Below are 15,672 nucleotides of genomic sequence, written 5' to 3' on the forward strand. Positions count from 1 at the left end.
AGATTTTATTGACGTCAGTACTTTGTAGATCCACCACGTGCAGTGATTACTGTAGACACCCTTCTTGGCAAACTGCTCACAAGCTCATGGACAACAGCAGGCGGTATGTTTTGCCATTACGCCTTAACTACAGTGACCAACTGTGACACTGAAGAAGGTTGAGTCGGCAAAGACCGCACCAGTCACTCCAATGTGTCCCAAAGGTTCTCAATGGGGTTAAGATCTGGTCTCTAATCTGCCCAGTCCATCCGGATTACCGAATTTTCTGTATACCAGTCCATAGTCTCCCTGGATACATGACGGGTGGCATTATCATCCTGAAAAAAACATATTTGTTGTTTCCATAGAATTGCAAGTGCATGGGCCTCCCTACCAAGTGTTCTTGTCAAAACCGCCCCATGAGTGGCCATTTGGAACTCATGTGCACTGGTATGCATGGGACCATTTCACTTGAGCGGGGGGTATCCAATCACTTTTGTCTACATAAAAAAATTCTCATGTCTTTTGTATCCTGTCAAAAGTAGAATTTATCGGTGTGTGAAATGAAAAGTAATATGTCAGACATGTCTCCCCTGTGATGTTTACAGAACAAGCTGAAATAGGCAGGCCTGTGAGATGAGTTTTATGGAAAATGGATATCATTGTGTGTATATATTCTTCAAAAGCTAAACCACCTTTCAATTTGCCATATTTATTACCCTATTTACGGATTGGGTATGATATGTTGACAGTCATAATGTGTATGTTGACCATGTCATCATTCATCATGCAGACAGTGATGAAATGTCAACATGTTGGATTGTTGGTGGCCCCGCAGTCACTTACCTGCTCCCACCAGCTCCAGAGGCGTCCTCTGGGTCCTGGCGGTCATGTGACACTGACTCCAGGGTCAAGTATCCAATCCTCTTGCATTTGGGTGAGTATTTCTCCACTATCGCAAACCCTCCCTCACTTTCCTAACCCCCACACCCACGCCGCAGCCTGACTTTCTAATATCAACATTCTGACATTTCACCTGACCACATTGAGAATTGCCTGTCAATATTTTAACAATGTTGACATGATTGTTGACATTGTGGTGCCGACATAATAAATGCTCCTTGGGCAGAGCACCAGTTTCTGACAGTTGATGGTTACAGGCACAGTGCTTGTTCCAGGGTCTGGCCAGCTGGTAATTACAGGCACAGTGCTTGTTCCAGGGTCTGGCCAGCTGGTAATTACAGGCACAGTGCTTGTTCCAGGGTCTTTCCAGCTGGTAATTACAGGCACAGTGCTTGTTCCAGGGTCTTTCCAGCTGGTAATTACAGGCACAGTGCTTGTTCCGGGGTCTGGCCAGCTGGTAATTACAGGCACAGTGCTTGTTCCGGGGTCTGGCCAGCTGGTACTTACAGGCACAGTGCTTGTTCCGGGGTCTGGCCAGTTGGTAATGACAGGCACAGTGCTTGTTCCGGGGTCTGGCCAGTTGGTATTGACAGGCACAGTGCTTGTTCCGGGGTCTGGCCAGTTGGTAATGACAGGCACAGTGCTTGTTCCGGGGTCTGGCCAGTTGGTAATTACAGGCACTGACTTACCAGCAGCTGTTAGATCACTGTTGGCTTTCTAATGAATTTTGAATTAAGTAAATGATGGAACAATTAGCATTCCAAAAAATATATAAATCAAACACTGCATCAGAAAAAAACAAGTAAAATGCACTTAAAAAAAATCCCATTTATGATTCGTAGCTAAAAAAAAAAAAAATAATTTCAAGCATCCTTCCTTCACTTCCTGAGCACGGGGGATTTCCCCAGATTTACTGTTGGAGGTGATGGAACAGTCTGTGGCCAGTACAATTTGAATGGTGCATCCTAGCAAACTCATCTGAATGTTTCAATCACTTATATAATTATCTAAGTAAGTTTGTACCTAATTTCTCAGGTTACCTAGACATCGGCCAGTAAATACCACTGTATTAGTTTGTACGAATAAGATTTACTACTGTTGATTTATAGAATTCCTTCTAATACAACTGTGATTTATTTCAAGCAAGAGTTTATCATCCTACCAATAAAGATCAGTTTGGCGCTGCCCTACAGACATGTTTTCATTATGTTTGTTGTTTTTTTTGTTTTTGTGTGGTTTAACACGTATTGATAATGTTATTAATCGTAGTAGAGAAGTTTTCATGACTTGTGATTGTTGGGCATATTTGCTGCTGTTACAGCTGCTAGTTTGTAGATGGAATTGAGTGGGTCTTTCTTTCCTCACTAAAGTGAATGCATTGCAATGTTTTACAGTTCCTGCGGGAAGACATGAACTACAAGGACGCCTCGCACAAGCACAACCACTTGCACAGAGAAGACAAACACATCACCGTGGAGGATCTGTGGAAGAGGTGGAAAACATCTGAAGGTGAATTAGGACAGCCCTTTTCTGTTCTGTATGGAAATACTAGTACTGTATGTACTGTCATTATTTACTTCTATGTATTTCTTCCTATTTAAAATCCGGGTCTATGAAGGACAGCCTTTTATTTATATGTAATCCACAGATGATCTTTTCTGTTTATCTGCCTACGATATTCAGTATAAACATGTATTTTATCTAATTCATTTTACTCATAAGAGGTAGTTTGTGTGAGTTGTATCACTTTATTGAAAACACTATGGGTATAGATGCCCATTATATCCATTAGGTATAATGGGCATCGGCTTGAAGTGTCTTAGATTATTGTGTGCAGTATTTTCAATTGTGTTTTTTTTTTTTAATTTGATGAGTTTGTGACCAGTATCCTTATAGGGGGTTGGGTATGGGATGCCGGCAGGCGGGCTCCTGGCTGTCAGAATACAGACACCGGCATCCCGACAGGGCTAGCATACCAACGCCTTTTTGCCTGCAGCCTTCTCGTCACAACTTCCTTCCTGATGGTTTGAGCACATGAATCGCGTCTAAGAAAAAAGAAACCATCTTGTATTTCTTCTCTTCCTCTATTACTTCTCCCATTTCCTGAAATCCTATAATCCCTACAATCCTTATACATATCCTGAACGCCGCAAAATATATTATGGCTGCATTTTGGAGAAACTATACAGAACACATGAACTAAAGTTATTACATCTAGCAGGCAGATCTATTGTATGGAATCAATTATATGGAATCAATTACCAGCGTTGTCCATGACTCGTATTGTAGATGTATAGATGTGTGTTCCTCTTGGACTCCATATATTGAGCTCACACCCTAAAGATTAATAACACGACTTGTCTCCTGAAACTCTAAATTATCTAACTAGATAATGAAACTCTTAACAATTCAACTGCAAATATTCCACCTCCGCGTTTACTTTTTCCCTTTCTCTTAAGTCACTTTGTGCAAACTTTATGCCATGGCTGTCTCTGTGTTTCACTTGTGCAGGGTTCTCTGCGGAAGGAACTGTACTGCTTTCAGTACCTGTATATGAGTTTTGTAGTAGTCTTTGCTCACCTGTGTGGTTAAAGGATATCACACTCTATCTACGTGAAAAGTTTTGTAGAAAACTAGACCCAAGAAAAAAAAATGACCACATGGGGTAACACCCATCTCTTCATCACTTACCTGGTGGTGTTGGGTCAGTGTAACCACGTAAAGCTGTGCTTTCACTGACACTGCTGCATCTGATTTGAACGTGTCTGATCACCTACTGGCGGCAGCTGGAAGGCAATGTTCTGCCAGATGCTGGGCACTTCCCCCTCGTGTCCCTCCCCCCAGTCTTCTCCTCCAAGCCTAGGTATAGAGGGGCATTCCCTCCCGGCTTGGCCTGACTGCAGCCACACCTTTTCTTCTCCCATGCAGCAGTGATCATTAACAGCCACCGCCTGCTGCTGGCTTCCTTTCTTCTATGAAGTCCTGCAAGGAGTGTATGCAGGGCTGTATCTAGGGGTTTGCGAGCGGTGCCCTCGCACAGACTGCAGGGCTCTGTGGGTGGTTCCGTCGCCCATTGCCCTTGCTTCTGGCCATGCACACTGCAGCCTGTACATCCTTTAGGAAAATCCTCAGGACCCCCCGGGCAATGTTGTACTTGCTGGCAAGTCGAGCTCCCTTGGCATGACGTTATTCGGTCAGGGGTGTGGCTGGCACAAAGCGCAGTGGCAGCTAGATAACCACTGAGCGTATGTAATGCAGTACAAAAAAGTTTACTGTGTTAAATATACACATTCACGCACATGTATAAACAAAGTAAAGTCTGTCTTTATTTGTATAAAACTATTTTTTTCAAAAATTGCCATAATTTTTATTATATCAAATTATGATATAACCTGATTCAGTATACATTTATTAATAACAGAAATAACAAAAAAACACTTAGAGGGCACACTAAGCATGTAAAGTCTTAAATTGAAAACGAGCTTAAACACTATATTGTAGCGATAGGGGAAGGATCCAATCAGAAATGTCAGTGCTGGACACTGATGAAAGTTTTCTTTTCTTCGAAAAATCCGCAGAAGATTATTCAGACAGTTTTTCAACAAAAGGTTCTAAAAAAAACCCTCTCACCAAACACCCAGAGAATTGGCCAATAAGGCCTCACATTAGACTCAAAGCAAAGATTTTATTCAAATTCACTTGTCACTTGACATAAATTTATAAAATATTACTTCATTACTAAAAAATTGCTTACATCTGTAATAATCCATTGCCACAGTATGGGAAAGATATGTATCCTGCTGCTACCCGCACAAGATACATATTTTTCCCATACTGTGGCAATGGATTATTACTGATGTAAGTAATATTTTATACATATATGTCAAGTGACAAGTGAATTTGAATAAATCTTTTGGTTTGAGTCTAATGTGAGGCCTTATTGGCCGATTCTCTGGGTGTTTGGTGAGAGGGTGTTTTTTAGAACCTTTTGTTGAGAAACTGTCCGAAAAATCCGCAGAAGATTATTCTAAGAAAGGAATACTTTCATCAGTGTCCAGCATTTACATTTGCGATTGGATCCATCCCCTATCGCTACAATATAGTGTTTTAGCTCTTGTTTTCAGTTGAAGACTTTACCTGCTTAGTGCGCCCTCTAAGTGTGTTTTGTTATTGTTCCCACTAACAGGGGAGCTACTTGAGGTGCTGCATTATTGTAGCGCAAGATAAGGGCATTGTTTTTATACTCTACAGTTATTAATAAACCTGCATATTTGTTAAGAAAATGATACTGAATCAGGGTTAAATGGCCATTATTTACATAATTTGATAAAAGAATAGTTTTGGGGACATTTTTGGAAAAAATATCAAGTGGTTAGTGCTTTTTCCCTTATATTCATCAATTTCTTTTTCCATGACGAGTAGCTGCTTATCTTTGCCAGCTGTAATATGTTTTATGGCCATCTGTAGTACTCTACAGGTTCTACCCCTCCAGTTGAGTGGGGAGCTGAGGGGGGAGAAAACGAGGACTGTCCTCTGAGTAGTACGCCGGCCCGGTCTCGGCCCCTTCTAGTGGGCTACCCACGTTCTTGCACCTGCCCGGGCCCATGAGATCAGGCCATTTATATATCGCTTTAACATCATTTTGCGTTATCCCGATTTTCCTCCATCTGTCTGTAATGTGCAAATGGTGTATTTATCGTTGTACTATGTCTCTCCTTACTGCCGTGGCGTGGACTCCACTTCACCTGTTCATTTTTCTTTCTCTGTAATTTTCCACTGCATGATATAGGTTCATGAATTGCTCGTTCTGCTCACTGTATGTAGTGCACCCTGGATGGCTGTATTGCCTGGTACTTTCAAGGGCAGGATAAACAACCCACTGACTTATTTGTGCAGGGGGCATCCTCTTAGCTCACTGTACTCTTTATTCCTGTATTTCTTAGTTCCATGTATTACCTAATTGCACATTGTAACCAATGTAGTGCCCCAAACATGGCTGCCTCATCTGGTAAACTGTAGAATCAACAATGCATGCTTCTGATGAACTTGCAAGGATCTCAGCTAGAATTTTGATCTCTTCCATTATCCGTCATCGATTAGACATGGCCTATTCTGCCCAATGTAGTGCTCCCAAAATGGCTCCCTCACCTGGAACCTTCGTGGGTAGGATGAGTAATCCGGCCACTGATGGCCCAAAATGGCTGCCACACCATTTGTATTCTCTTCATGGTCTCTGCATTTCATGCAAATCTAAACCTTTATGTCCATAGTTACTGTACTTTTTTGAAAATCTAAACCTCCCTATATTGTTTTACTATCTGTTAAACTCATTGAGTTCTATTGGAAAAAGAGCGCTATATCAATAAAATTGTTAGGCTATAAACTTGATCTAAATTGTTGTCTTTTAACATCCTTATTTGGGGATGTGTTGCTGTATATTTTTCTAGCTCTGGTGAGGTGCCGGGGGAGGTTAGCTCAACCTGCAACTGCAAATTTCCATATATCGGGACAAAGTTATAGAGGATGTTTCTCGCAGACTTGCAAAAACTTGGAGACTGTCTTTTGCTGCATCAACTGTGCTATTTCGTAAGGGTCCCCAGTGAAGTAAACATCTCTCTAGTAATCAGCACAAGCACCTTCCTTTTTACCTCATAATTTCTTGCCTGTTCATGTAATCATTCGTTCTTTTTTTTTTTTTTTTAAGCTTTGATAGGCGCTTAAACGCATCTGCTTTTACAGGTGTTCTTGTTTGTGTACTTTTCCAAGAGTAGTTTTGCTCCCTCTTGATCAGTGATTCCAGCTTAGTTTTCCTTAGCACTTTTTGTTTTGCCTTGTGTGGAGTACACACTTGGCTGACGGGACAGCCGGCCTATTTGGTAATTATGTGGCCGAGCATACACACTTACCAATGAGCCGACCTATATGAATTGGCGCAGGAATTGTTAGTGACGTCATTGCCGCCGGTTACTGCGGGCAGCATACGGGTTGGTCGCTCATACACGCAGGCAGATGGGTACAATATATATCTTTCATATATATTTCATCTGCTGTGCTACACGGCCGACACAATATATATATGTGAACAACTTGGTACACATATATTGTGTGTACCCAGGCGTGACGATATATCGTTTGTTACCTGGCTGGATGAATTACATCTCTCAGAAACTCAATGTTTGTGTTTAACTCATTGTCGGCAAAACCAAATTGTGCTAGGTCACTCTTCTAAGCTGTCTGTGTGCGGTGTCCCATCATGTCCATGTTTCAGTTACAGCAAATTTTCATATTGATATCCTATTTAACAGGCAGCATATTCTAAGATGGGTCATACCTAAAGCACAGTGTTTTTCTGTATTATATGTAATGCATGCCTTTAGTACTGTCGTCTGGCAGTGGGAGAGGATTATCTTATAGTAGGTTTTCTGTTTCTCCAAGGCAATTCTAATACACAATCCCAAGCATTCCCATGGCAAGTAGTCACTTACAGACTGATGTTTTGTTTACAGCCGCAGATATGATGTAATGATGGAACAAATCTATAGATAAAAATGCATTTCTAGTGTGTGTGCTTTAGGTGCAGGCCAGAGCAAACGCTATTCACACTTTATTCCATATAGATTAACTTTCTGTGCTAAAGAAGACTGCCTTGATGTTACTACTATGGGTTCTACAGATCCTACCATACTAAGCAAGCAAGAACTCTCCCAGTAAAAGCTGTCCTTTGCGATGGAAGGACTTCCATGTTTAGGACCCAGGAGTCCTTCTGCACATGCGTCGATTGACGCACGCGCAGCGATGGGTTCTGGGAGGCATCCCTCTCGGAAGTACATATAGAAGCCTATGGACTTCTATTTGGCAACACCATCTAAAGATGGCATTGCCCACTGCAGCTAAGCCCCGGAATGTATCGCATTCCTGGAAGTTGCTGCATTTGCGGTAAGCGGCCAAACTTCCGCAAATGTCATTTTCCGAGGTTTGTCCGCAAAAACTCTTTGATGCATCCCGCCTCTGGTCTTCAAAGTCCTAAAATTTGATGACCTTAATCTCATTTGTACAATAAACAAAACACATGTATAGCCATATCAAATCTGTAGTTTTACACAGACGTTCACCATTGTCGACTATTCACCAAGTCCTAACATTGACTTCTCTAATCTGGCATAATAAATAACTCTTAACATACAGTACTGTCAATCAACAACAAAAATGAAGACACATAAGTTGTGTAGAGAACAGACAAGTACATGTTTGTAGAATCACCTTCAGCAGCTAACATGAAGTGTTTGATATTGTATTGTATGTGTTTATCATCCTCATATCATATTTGATACATTTTAGCCCACTCCTTCTTACAACACTATTACAGTCCCTTTCTGGGAGAGGAGATTTGTTTATGCACAGCTTTGTACACAATCACCCACCTGCCCACTATCTCGGAGTTATGGTCTGGCCATTATAAAGGTTTGATTCTCTCCCTTTAAAACTGTTCAGTTACATATTTGCCTGGTGTACTTAGGATTGTTGTAGTGTTGTAGCCAAGCTTCAGTTGCCTGACAAATGGCTGAACAATTTTACTGTAGGGTACTTTGGTATATAAGTTCATGGTAGACTGAATGGTTGAGGTTCTGTGGCTTAGAAACCAGTTCAAATTGAAATTGACCATCACTGTGCTTGGCATTTTGTATGAGGTTCTTGTGGGTATCAGCTATGTTTAGTTTTCTCCAAGTATGGTGTTGTACACTTAAACCAACCAACGTCACACTGTCCATATAATGTTGTACCAGATACTTTGTGTGTTTGTTCAAATGCTACTTTGCTTACCTAAAACGTAGAGTCCTGATCTGTAACCTACACAGAGTTTACAGAAGTCTGTAAACCACTGCAAGTAGCTTTTTGTTTTTTTTGCAATTTGTTACTGCATTGGCTCTCAACTTCAGTCTTCAAGTACCCCCAACAGGTCATGTTTTCTGGACGACTTTAACCTATTCGCTTTTGAGGACGAGTGGGGCTCGTCATCCACACCACCACATCCAAACCTTTCCTTCTCCCTCACCGGCTCTAATTGGGTGGTTAGTCCCAAATGTGAGGGGGCCAGTCCCGGAGGAGTGACATTGGCGTAAATGTGTACTGACGTCATTTTAAAGTTAAAAAGTATTGCCAGAGAAGGGGCGATGGACTTCTCTTCCCAACTGGAACATAGAGAGATGGGGGGGATCCCTGTTTGAAAGAGGGCAGTCCCCTTTTTTAGATTTTATGTGCCTCCATATAGATTATGCGGCGAAACCACTTTCATTACAGAAAAATCATGGAGTCCAAGAATGAGGGAACCCCCCCTGCCACAATAAAAGCAGGGGCACCCATTTTAGAAACGGGTGGTCCCCTCTTTAAAATGTAGTGTCCCCTTGTCTGATCCCCTATGATCACTGGACAGTGTTACTCAGCTATTCTGCCCTCTTAACCCCATAATGACATTGGCAAACTTGTGGGTACCCATATTTGAAAGAGTGGTGGCCACGCTTTCAAATTATGTGACTCATTAGTAGCTATTGTCTGGCGATCACCAGATAACACCCTGCTCTATGGAAAATAGACATTTTCCATATATGGGTGGGAGGGCACGTACCTGTCATGCCCATAATTACACCTGTAAATGTGGGGACACTCACATATGGAAGAGTCCTCTCTTTCAACTGATGTGGTCCCAGACAATAACTTCGCAGCAGTTATTGTCTAGTGACCTACAGTACTGTCCCGCACACACATGGGGGCACCCTGTCTAGAAAGAGGGGAGTCTACTTTTTCAAACAATATTCCCCCCTAGCCGTTGCCATTAGACAATAACTGAAACAGTATGCAAAAAAAAATTCCTCAAATTGTAGGGTATCTAAAGCCCATATCTCCCCCATCTTGTGTGTAAAATAAAAGAAAAAATGGTCTCTAAATTAGTGCTTTAGGTTGTCTGGTTTATAAAGTGATAGCCCTTGTTGGACTTCCAGATTCTTTCTACACATAATAAGCATTTAAATTGAGAGGGTGAAAATTTTGGAGAAAAAAAAAATGCATTTTCATTTTAAGTGCAGATTGTTTTTCAAAACCTACTTTTACTAATTTGGGCAGGTGGATTATTGGCGAAACAAGAACCTCAAAATATTTTTCTGGTGGTTTTAGGAGACAAAAAAAAAAATCACATATTCTCTTAGTTCCCTTTTCTAGAAATCTCTATAAAAAAAACCAAAACACTTTAATGGCCATTTGGGTTTAAACGTTTCTTTTTTGACATGTTAGAATGAGTAGAACAACTAATGGTATTTTTTTTTGAAAATTCAAAGTCTTCTGAAAAACAAACAAACAACGTATATGTGTGGGTAAAAAATAATCATTGATGTTTGAATGTGACGAGGGCTAATGTTGGAGAATAGTCTTGGCACAAGATAGAGAGCCCTCAGCAGCGCAGGGGTTAATCATGCACATGCGTATTAATCTATTTTCTTGGGTCAGTAATTATCCCACCTATTTCCACATGTAGAAATCTTGATAACATTACCTGTTGGGGGGTACTCGAGGACTGGAGTTGAGAACTATCATCTTCGTGCATCATACCAAACTGCTCTTACTCTGCATTTTCTGTGATGTCCACTTCTGAGTCCTCCATGTGTAACCCATCTTTATCACTGTAGAACAATGAAAGTCAAGGGACAAGCCGTGAAATGATGGCTTAGAAAAATATATACAGTCAGGTGATGTCTATGCGTTACAGACTTCAGGCTGTAATTGCCTGCAAAGGATTTGCAACAAAGTATTAAACAGTGAAAATTAGATTTAGGATTGTTTAGTTTGTCCCATTACTTTTGGCCCCTTAAAAAGTGGGAGGCACATATAGAAACCGTTGTAATTCCTACACCGTTCACCTGATTTGGATGTAATTACCCTCAAATGAATCTGAAAGTCTGCAGTTAAAGCACATCTTGTTTGTTTCATTTCAAAGCCATTGTGGTGGTGAATAGAGGCCAAAATATGAAAATTCTGTGAATGCCCCAATATTTATGCACCTGACTGTATACAGTATCTGTATATCTTAAATGAGAACGTTTGTTTGCGAAAAAACTCTGGAACCAGGTATGGACTTGGGCTGCTCAGCAGCCCTGAGAGTCTCCCAGCGCGCCTTCAAAAGGGGTGTGGTCTGGGCTCACGAGGGCATGGCCTTGCCTCACGGGGGTGTGCCGCGAGTCACTGGGGCCTTGCCGAGCAGAGCGCCGCAAGGCGCAGCTGCTCGGCCAGGGTTTGACGCTGGACCGGCCCTTCTGGCATTTGCTAGAAGTGCCAGATGAGCAGTCTGGACCTGCACTTAACCAATTGTGATGCAGTTCGCACCATTGTATAGGTAACTTTCTCAGGCAGGTTTTATGCTAGGGTGGGTGGGGAAAACGGCAAAGTAGTGGTCACCGCCGGTGAATGGATGTCAGGCGCATGCGCCCGGCATCCATTCACAGTGAACGCGGCACTTGGGGGCTGCCCGGCATGTCCGTAAGTACCAGGCACGCCCCCAAGAGTGACGAAAAGGGGATGCATCATAAAGACACGCCCCTTTCATTGACCACACCCCCTTTTCGGATGAGCACACGCCCTAGGTCCGGGTGCCTGTCTGCCGCCGGACCTAGAGTGAACAATACACATCTGTATACATGGCCTGTTAGGTGCCCCAATTGACCTTCCCTATTGAAACATTCTCTTTGGTGGAATGTCCATTACTGATTCTTTACTCGGTGAGGAAGTGATGCAAAGTTTAGAATGTATGTTTTCATACGCTATAAAAAAATTGAGGGTTACATAGCAGCCTTAAAGTTCCTGTGTGTGCCTGGTTTTGCCTTTCTAGATATAAACTATATACACAGCTATCTATATAGTTTATACATTGTGTAAGCAATTTTGATAACACCAGTAACCAGCTCCCCTTTTAGGGAAGTGTTGCAACACTTGTTTGTCAAGTATCTTAAACCTTTGTTATAAATCCTTATAGACGTAAACTTGCGCCTTATAGGCGTCCTACCTCTTGGTCTGTTATTATCCAGTCTTTTTTTATTACTTATTTGTTCCCTATTGTAAAGTACAATGGGCTATGCTGGCGCTGTATAAGTATGTAATAATAAATGCACATTTAGCCAGCACCCCTTGCTGTGTCACTGCACCGTCCTGGGATGTCCCAGCAGTGCAGGAGGAAAGCCAGTTTGATTTTGAGAGTGAACATATTTAAGGGCTGATTTAGAGTTGCATGGAGGTCTACCACAAGTTCATCCACGTAGCATGCATGTAAATAAATGCAGATCTTCGTCCATTTGCTGACTTACATCTGTGGCTCCACACCGCCCCGTGTCCACCCCTATGCAGTCAAATGCAGCACCCCTATACCTGGTGCAAGAGATCTATCCAAAATCGGTTGGATTACTGAATAAATTCAAACCTGCATAGCCCGCAATCCTGCCTGCACGTCCTCAGAACTCTTATTCTATGTGCAGACTACTCATAGCCACCCTGCTCTTCCTAGTAAGCCACAAGTGAAGATGAGACTGATATGCGTGCTGCTCTGTATTGCCTGTAATAGTTGCATGTGCTTAACTACGGTGCATGAATATTGCTAACAATCACAAGATCTGTATGCAAAACAGATTTACAAGCAACTGTGGATCAGCCCCTTCATGTTAATTCATACCTGTCTACTTTCCCGAAACAGCCGGGAGGCTCCCGAAAATCAGGTAGCTAAATTGCATCACTGTAGCCCTGCCCTCCGCTTTATAATGCCAGTAATCTCTGCATTGTATAGTGGGGACGAGCTGTGATCGCGACACCATGCCCCCCGCATCGCCTACCTATACCGCCATCATGCACCATGCTGTGCTGACCTAGCTGCCCCCTCCGGCATGTATTTTAGTATTTCAGAAAAGCTGACTGATATGACAGTCACAGGATGACATCTTTACAATATGGCAGAATACTTAAGCTGGGTACACACGTAAAGATTTTCTGTCCAACCATCCAACTAGTTGATTGCTTGGCATGAAAATCTGGTAACGTATGAGAGTAAATGATCAGCAATTTGCTCCTAAATGCCAGAAAACAGATGAAAATGGTCGTCAGACAAGTTTGAACAAATTGTTTAAATCAAACATTTAACAAACAACAGTTTTTGCCCATTTTCCGGGGAAAAACTGGATGGTTGGACAGAAAATCGTTACGTGTGTACCCAGCCTTATACTTTCTAACCAGTCTTTTGTGACTTAAGATGAAAATAGGGTTCATGGTTTTTGCAGGTTAATATATATATATATATATATATATATATATATACACACACACACATATATAATATTATAATGAAGGGTGGATTACTGTGCTCTTGTCAAGAAAATAATCAGGAATAATGTACGAGTTGAAAGAAAATCCATGTTTGCAAAATATTCTGTAGCTAAAGTACAGCTTGTAAGTGTTATCCTCCAAAATGTTCTAAATATTAATCTGGATAAATACTTTCCAATGAACGATTGTAGTAATACTTCAACCTATATCTGGGCAAGCCGTGGCATGTCTGTGTGTGATTATGTTTAACACAGAGAAGGAGGAAAAAATATTTTTCAGTGTTTGCACAATTATTATTGTGTGTCCTGTGTGTAACCAGTTGCAATAACTAGTCCCCCCCCCCCCCCCCTTCTCTCCCATGTGGCAGATGGGTATTCCGCTGTGCTGGACCACCCACAATTCTACAAGGTCTCCCAGGTTGACACCAGTGGACACTTTAAGGGATACATGTAAACCATACTTGCCAACTCTCCCTCATTGTCAGGGAGACTCCCTGAAATAGCAGCAATCTCCCTGTCTCCCTGAAGAGTCTACCAATCTCCCTCATTTCACCTTAACCCCATTATGACACTGTTTATATAAAAGAAAAAACAGATATATACATTCAAATGGGATCATTAGTATAATTTCCCTGCATTGGCTATAAGGCACAATAATCCCTATGGTTACATGTATTTTCTGAGAAGGATCAGTGTGTTTTCATCAACAAGTAGATCTTACTAACTGCTTTGGGGCTCATTTACATGTGGATGTAAATCAATTTTATGACACGCCTCTCAGATGTAGCAGTACTCGCCCACTTTACCGCCGCGCTCATTGGTGCTGCTTTCACAATCTCCCTGAAATGCTTTTTCAAAAGTAGGCAAGTATGATGTAAACTCATTATGTGTTCCAAACCTAGAATGAGACACTTGATTATGCAGCTTTATTCCAATGAGCTATAGCTAGTATAGGGACTGCCCAATCACAAGAGACACTGTCATTATTCAGTGGTATGGGAAGCTTTCTGAATCGTGCAGGGACCTTTGGCACTCTTATTTAAGGGAATGTTAGTGGTACACACGGAGGGACCCACACATAACTGATGTTTTGGGACACAGTAATGAAGCCTGTATCGCACTTATCCCATTCAGTTCACTGGGGGATTACATTGTGTGTGATATGGCAATATTCTATAGCCAAATACTCAACCAGCCCAAGGTGCAGCTGGTTTCCGCTATAACAGGGGGATACCAAGATCTTTAGGTGGCCCTGCTATGGCAAAGACAGGTCCCAGACTGTTCAGCACATAGCTTGTGCCTCTATTGGGGAGGGGGGGAATTTGATATGGAGGAAAAAATGCTGATTATACCATTTTATTTTTCAAAGATATTTTAAAAGCATCACTAGTGAAGTCACATTAACCTCTTCATTGCAGCCAATGAGTCGGACTAGTACTCATATACTGTACATTAAACGACTGTGGTCACCAGGCAATAATAACCTGCACTAAAAATTATTTCCATAGATGGGGTGCGAGCACTAAATGTTCCTCATCCCCTAGATCAGTGGTGGGGAATCTTTCTTCTGCCAAGGGCCATTTTGATATATATAACACTATTCACGGGCCCGGTGCAGGCCACCACCCCTCCGTGTGATGTCACATAGGGGCGGGGCAACAATTTCCAGTGATTACTGCAATGCCCGGAGCATCCGGAGGGTGCTCCGGGGAGCTGTAAGGGCAGCGGTGTGACAGTCTGAAGCGTCCTAAGGATGCTCCAGGCAGCACTGCTGAATAGATTCTGGCTGCAGGGTGCTATTCTAGGCACCCTGCTAGTCACATGTGGCTAGTAGAAAAAAGCTCAGCGGGCCAGACCAAATGATTCCGGGGGCCTTATATCCCCATCCCTGCCCTAGATATTGGCACACACACATGTTGAGGATCCCTCGTATGAGCCCCCTCTTTCAAACCAAATGTCCCCTTATAGTCTAGTAATCACATGCAATCACTACCAACGCTAAGCAAAATATGACATTTTCCAGTGATGGGGGATTTTGATGGCCAGCTTTCCTCCATCCTGGGATAAAACCATATTGTACACATTTTATCTGACAGGTTTTCTTGTTTGTGATGGTATGCTTTGTTGTTCTGCCATATTATTCTTACACATTATTTGTGTATCCTCTCCAATTGCAGAGTTTATTATGAAAACCTTGGGAAGGGTGAATTAATGAGAAGCAAGAAGCACAACGCATTTCTTTGCTGTGTTTAGGCCATTTGCGATGCATTTTATTATCTATATGAGAAGGTATAAACAAATTGTAGGGTATTTCCAAAGTCTTCAGGAAAAAAAAATCCATGTAATTTTTGTGGGTACTACATATAAAAAACGCTAAAAAGTTACTGATGTTGGTATGTGACCAGCACAAAAAGTTTAAACATGGGCTCAGCGTAAGGGG

The 15,672-nt window shown here is 42.0% G+C and overlaps 1 protein-coding gene across 2 annotated transcripts in view; it reads left to right on the forward strand.

Annotated features, from left to right (window-relative positions):
- STIM2 (stromal interaction molecule 2) overlaps positions 1-15,672 on the forward strand; it is a 100,790-nt gene that overhangs the window by 62,152 nt on the left and 22,966 nt on the right. For both annotated transcript variants that reach the window (XM_088482961.1, XM_088482962.1), the window contains exon 3: positions 2,277-2,391. In XM_088482961.1, the coding sequence (XP_088339087.1) occupies positions 2,277-2,391 (115 nt within the window). The remainder of the gene's footprint in view (positions 1-2,276; positions 2,392-15,672) is intronic.

The sequence above is a fragment of the Taudactylus pleione genome, unplaced genomic scaffold (assembly GCF_031769625.1).
Source record: "Taudactylus pleione unplaced genomic scaffold, aTauple2 ptg000302l, whole genome shotgun sequence".
NCBI classification, from domain to species: Eukaryota; Metazoa; Chordata; class Amphibia; order Anura; family Myobatrachidae; genus Taudactylus; species Taudactylus pleione.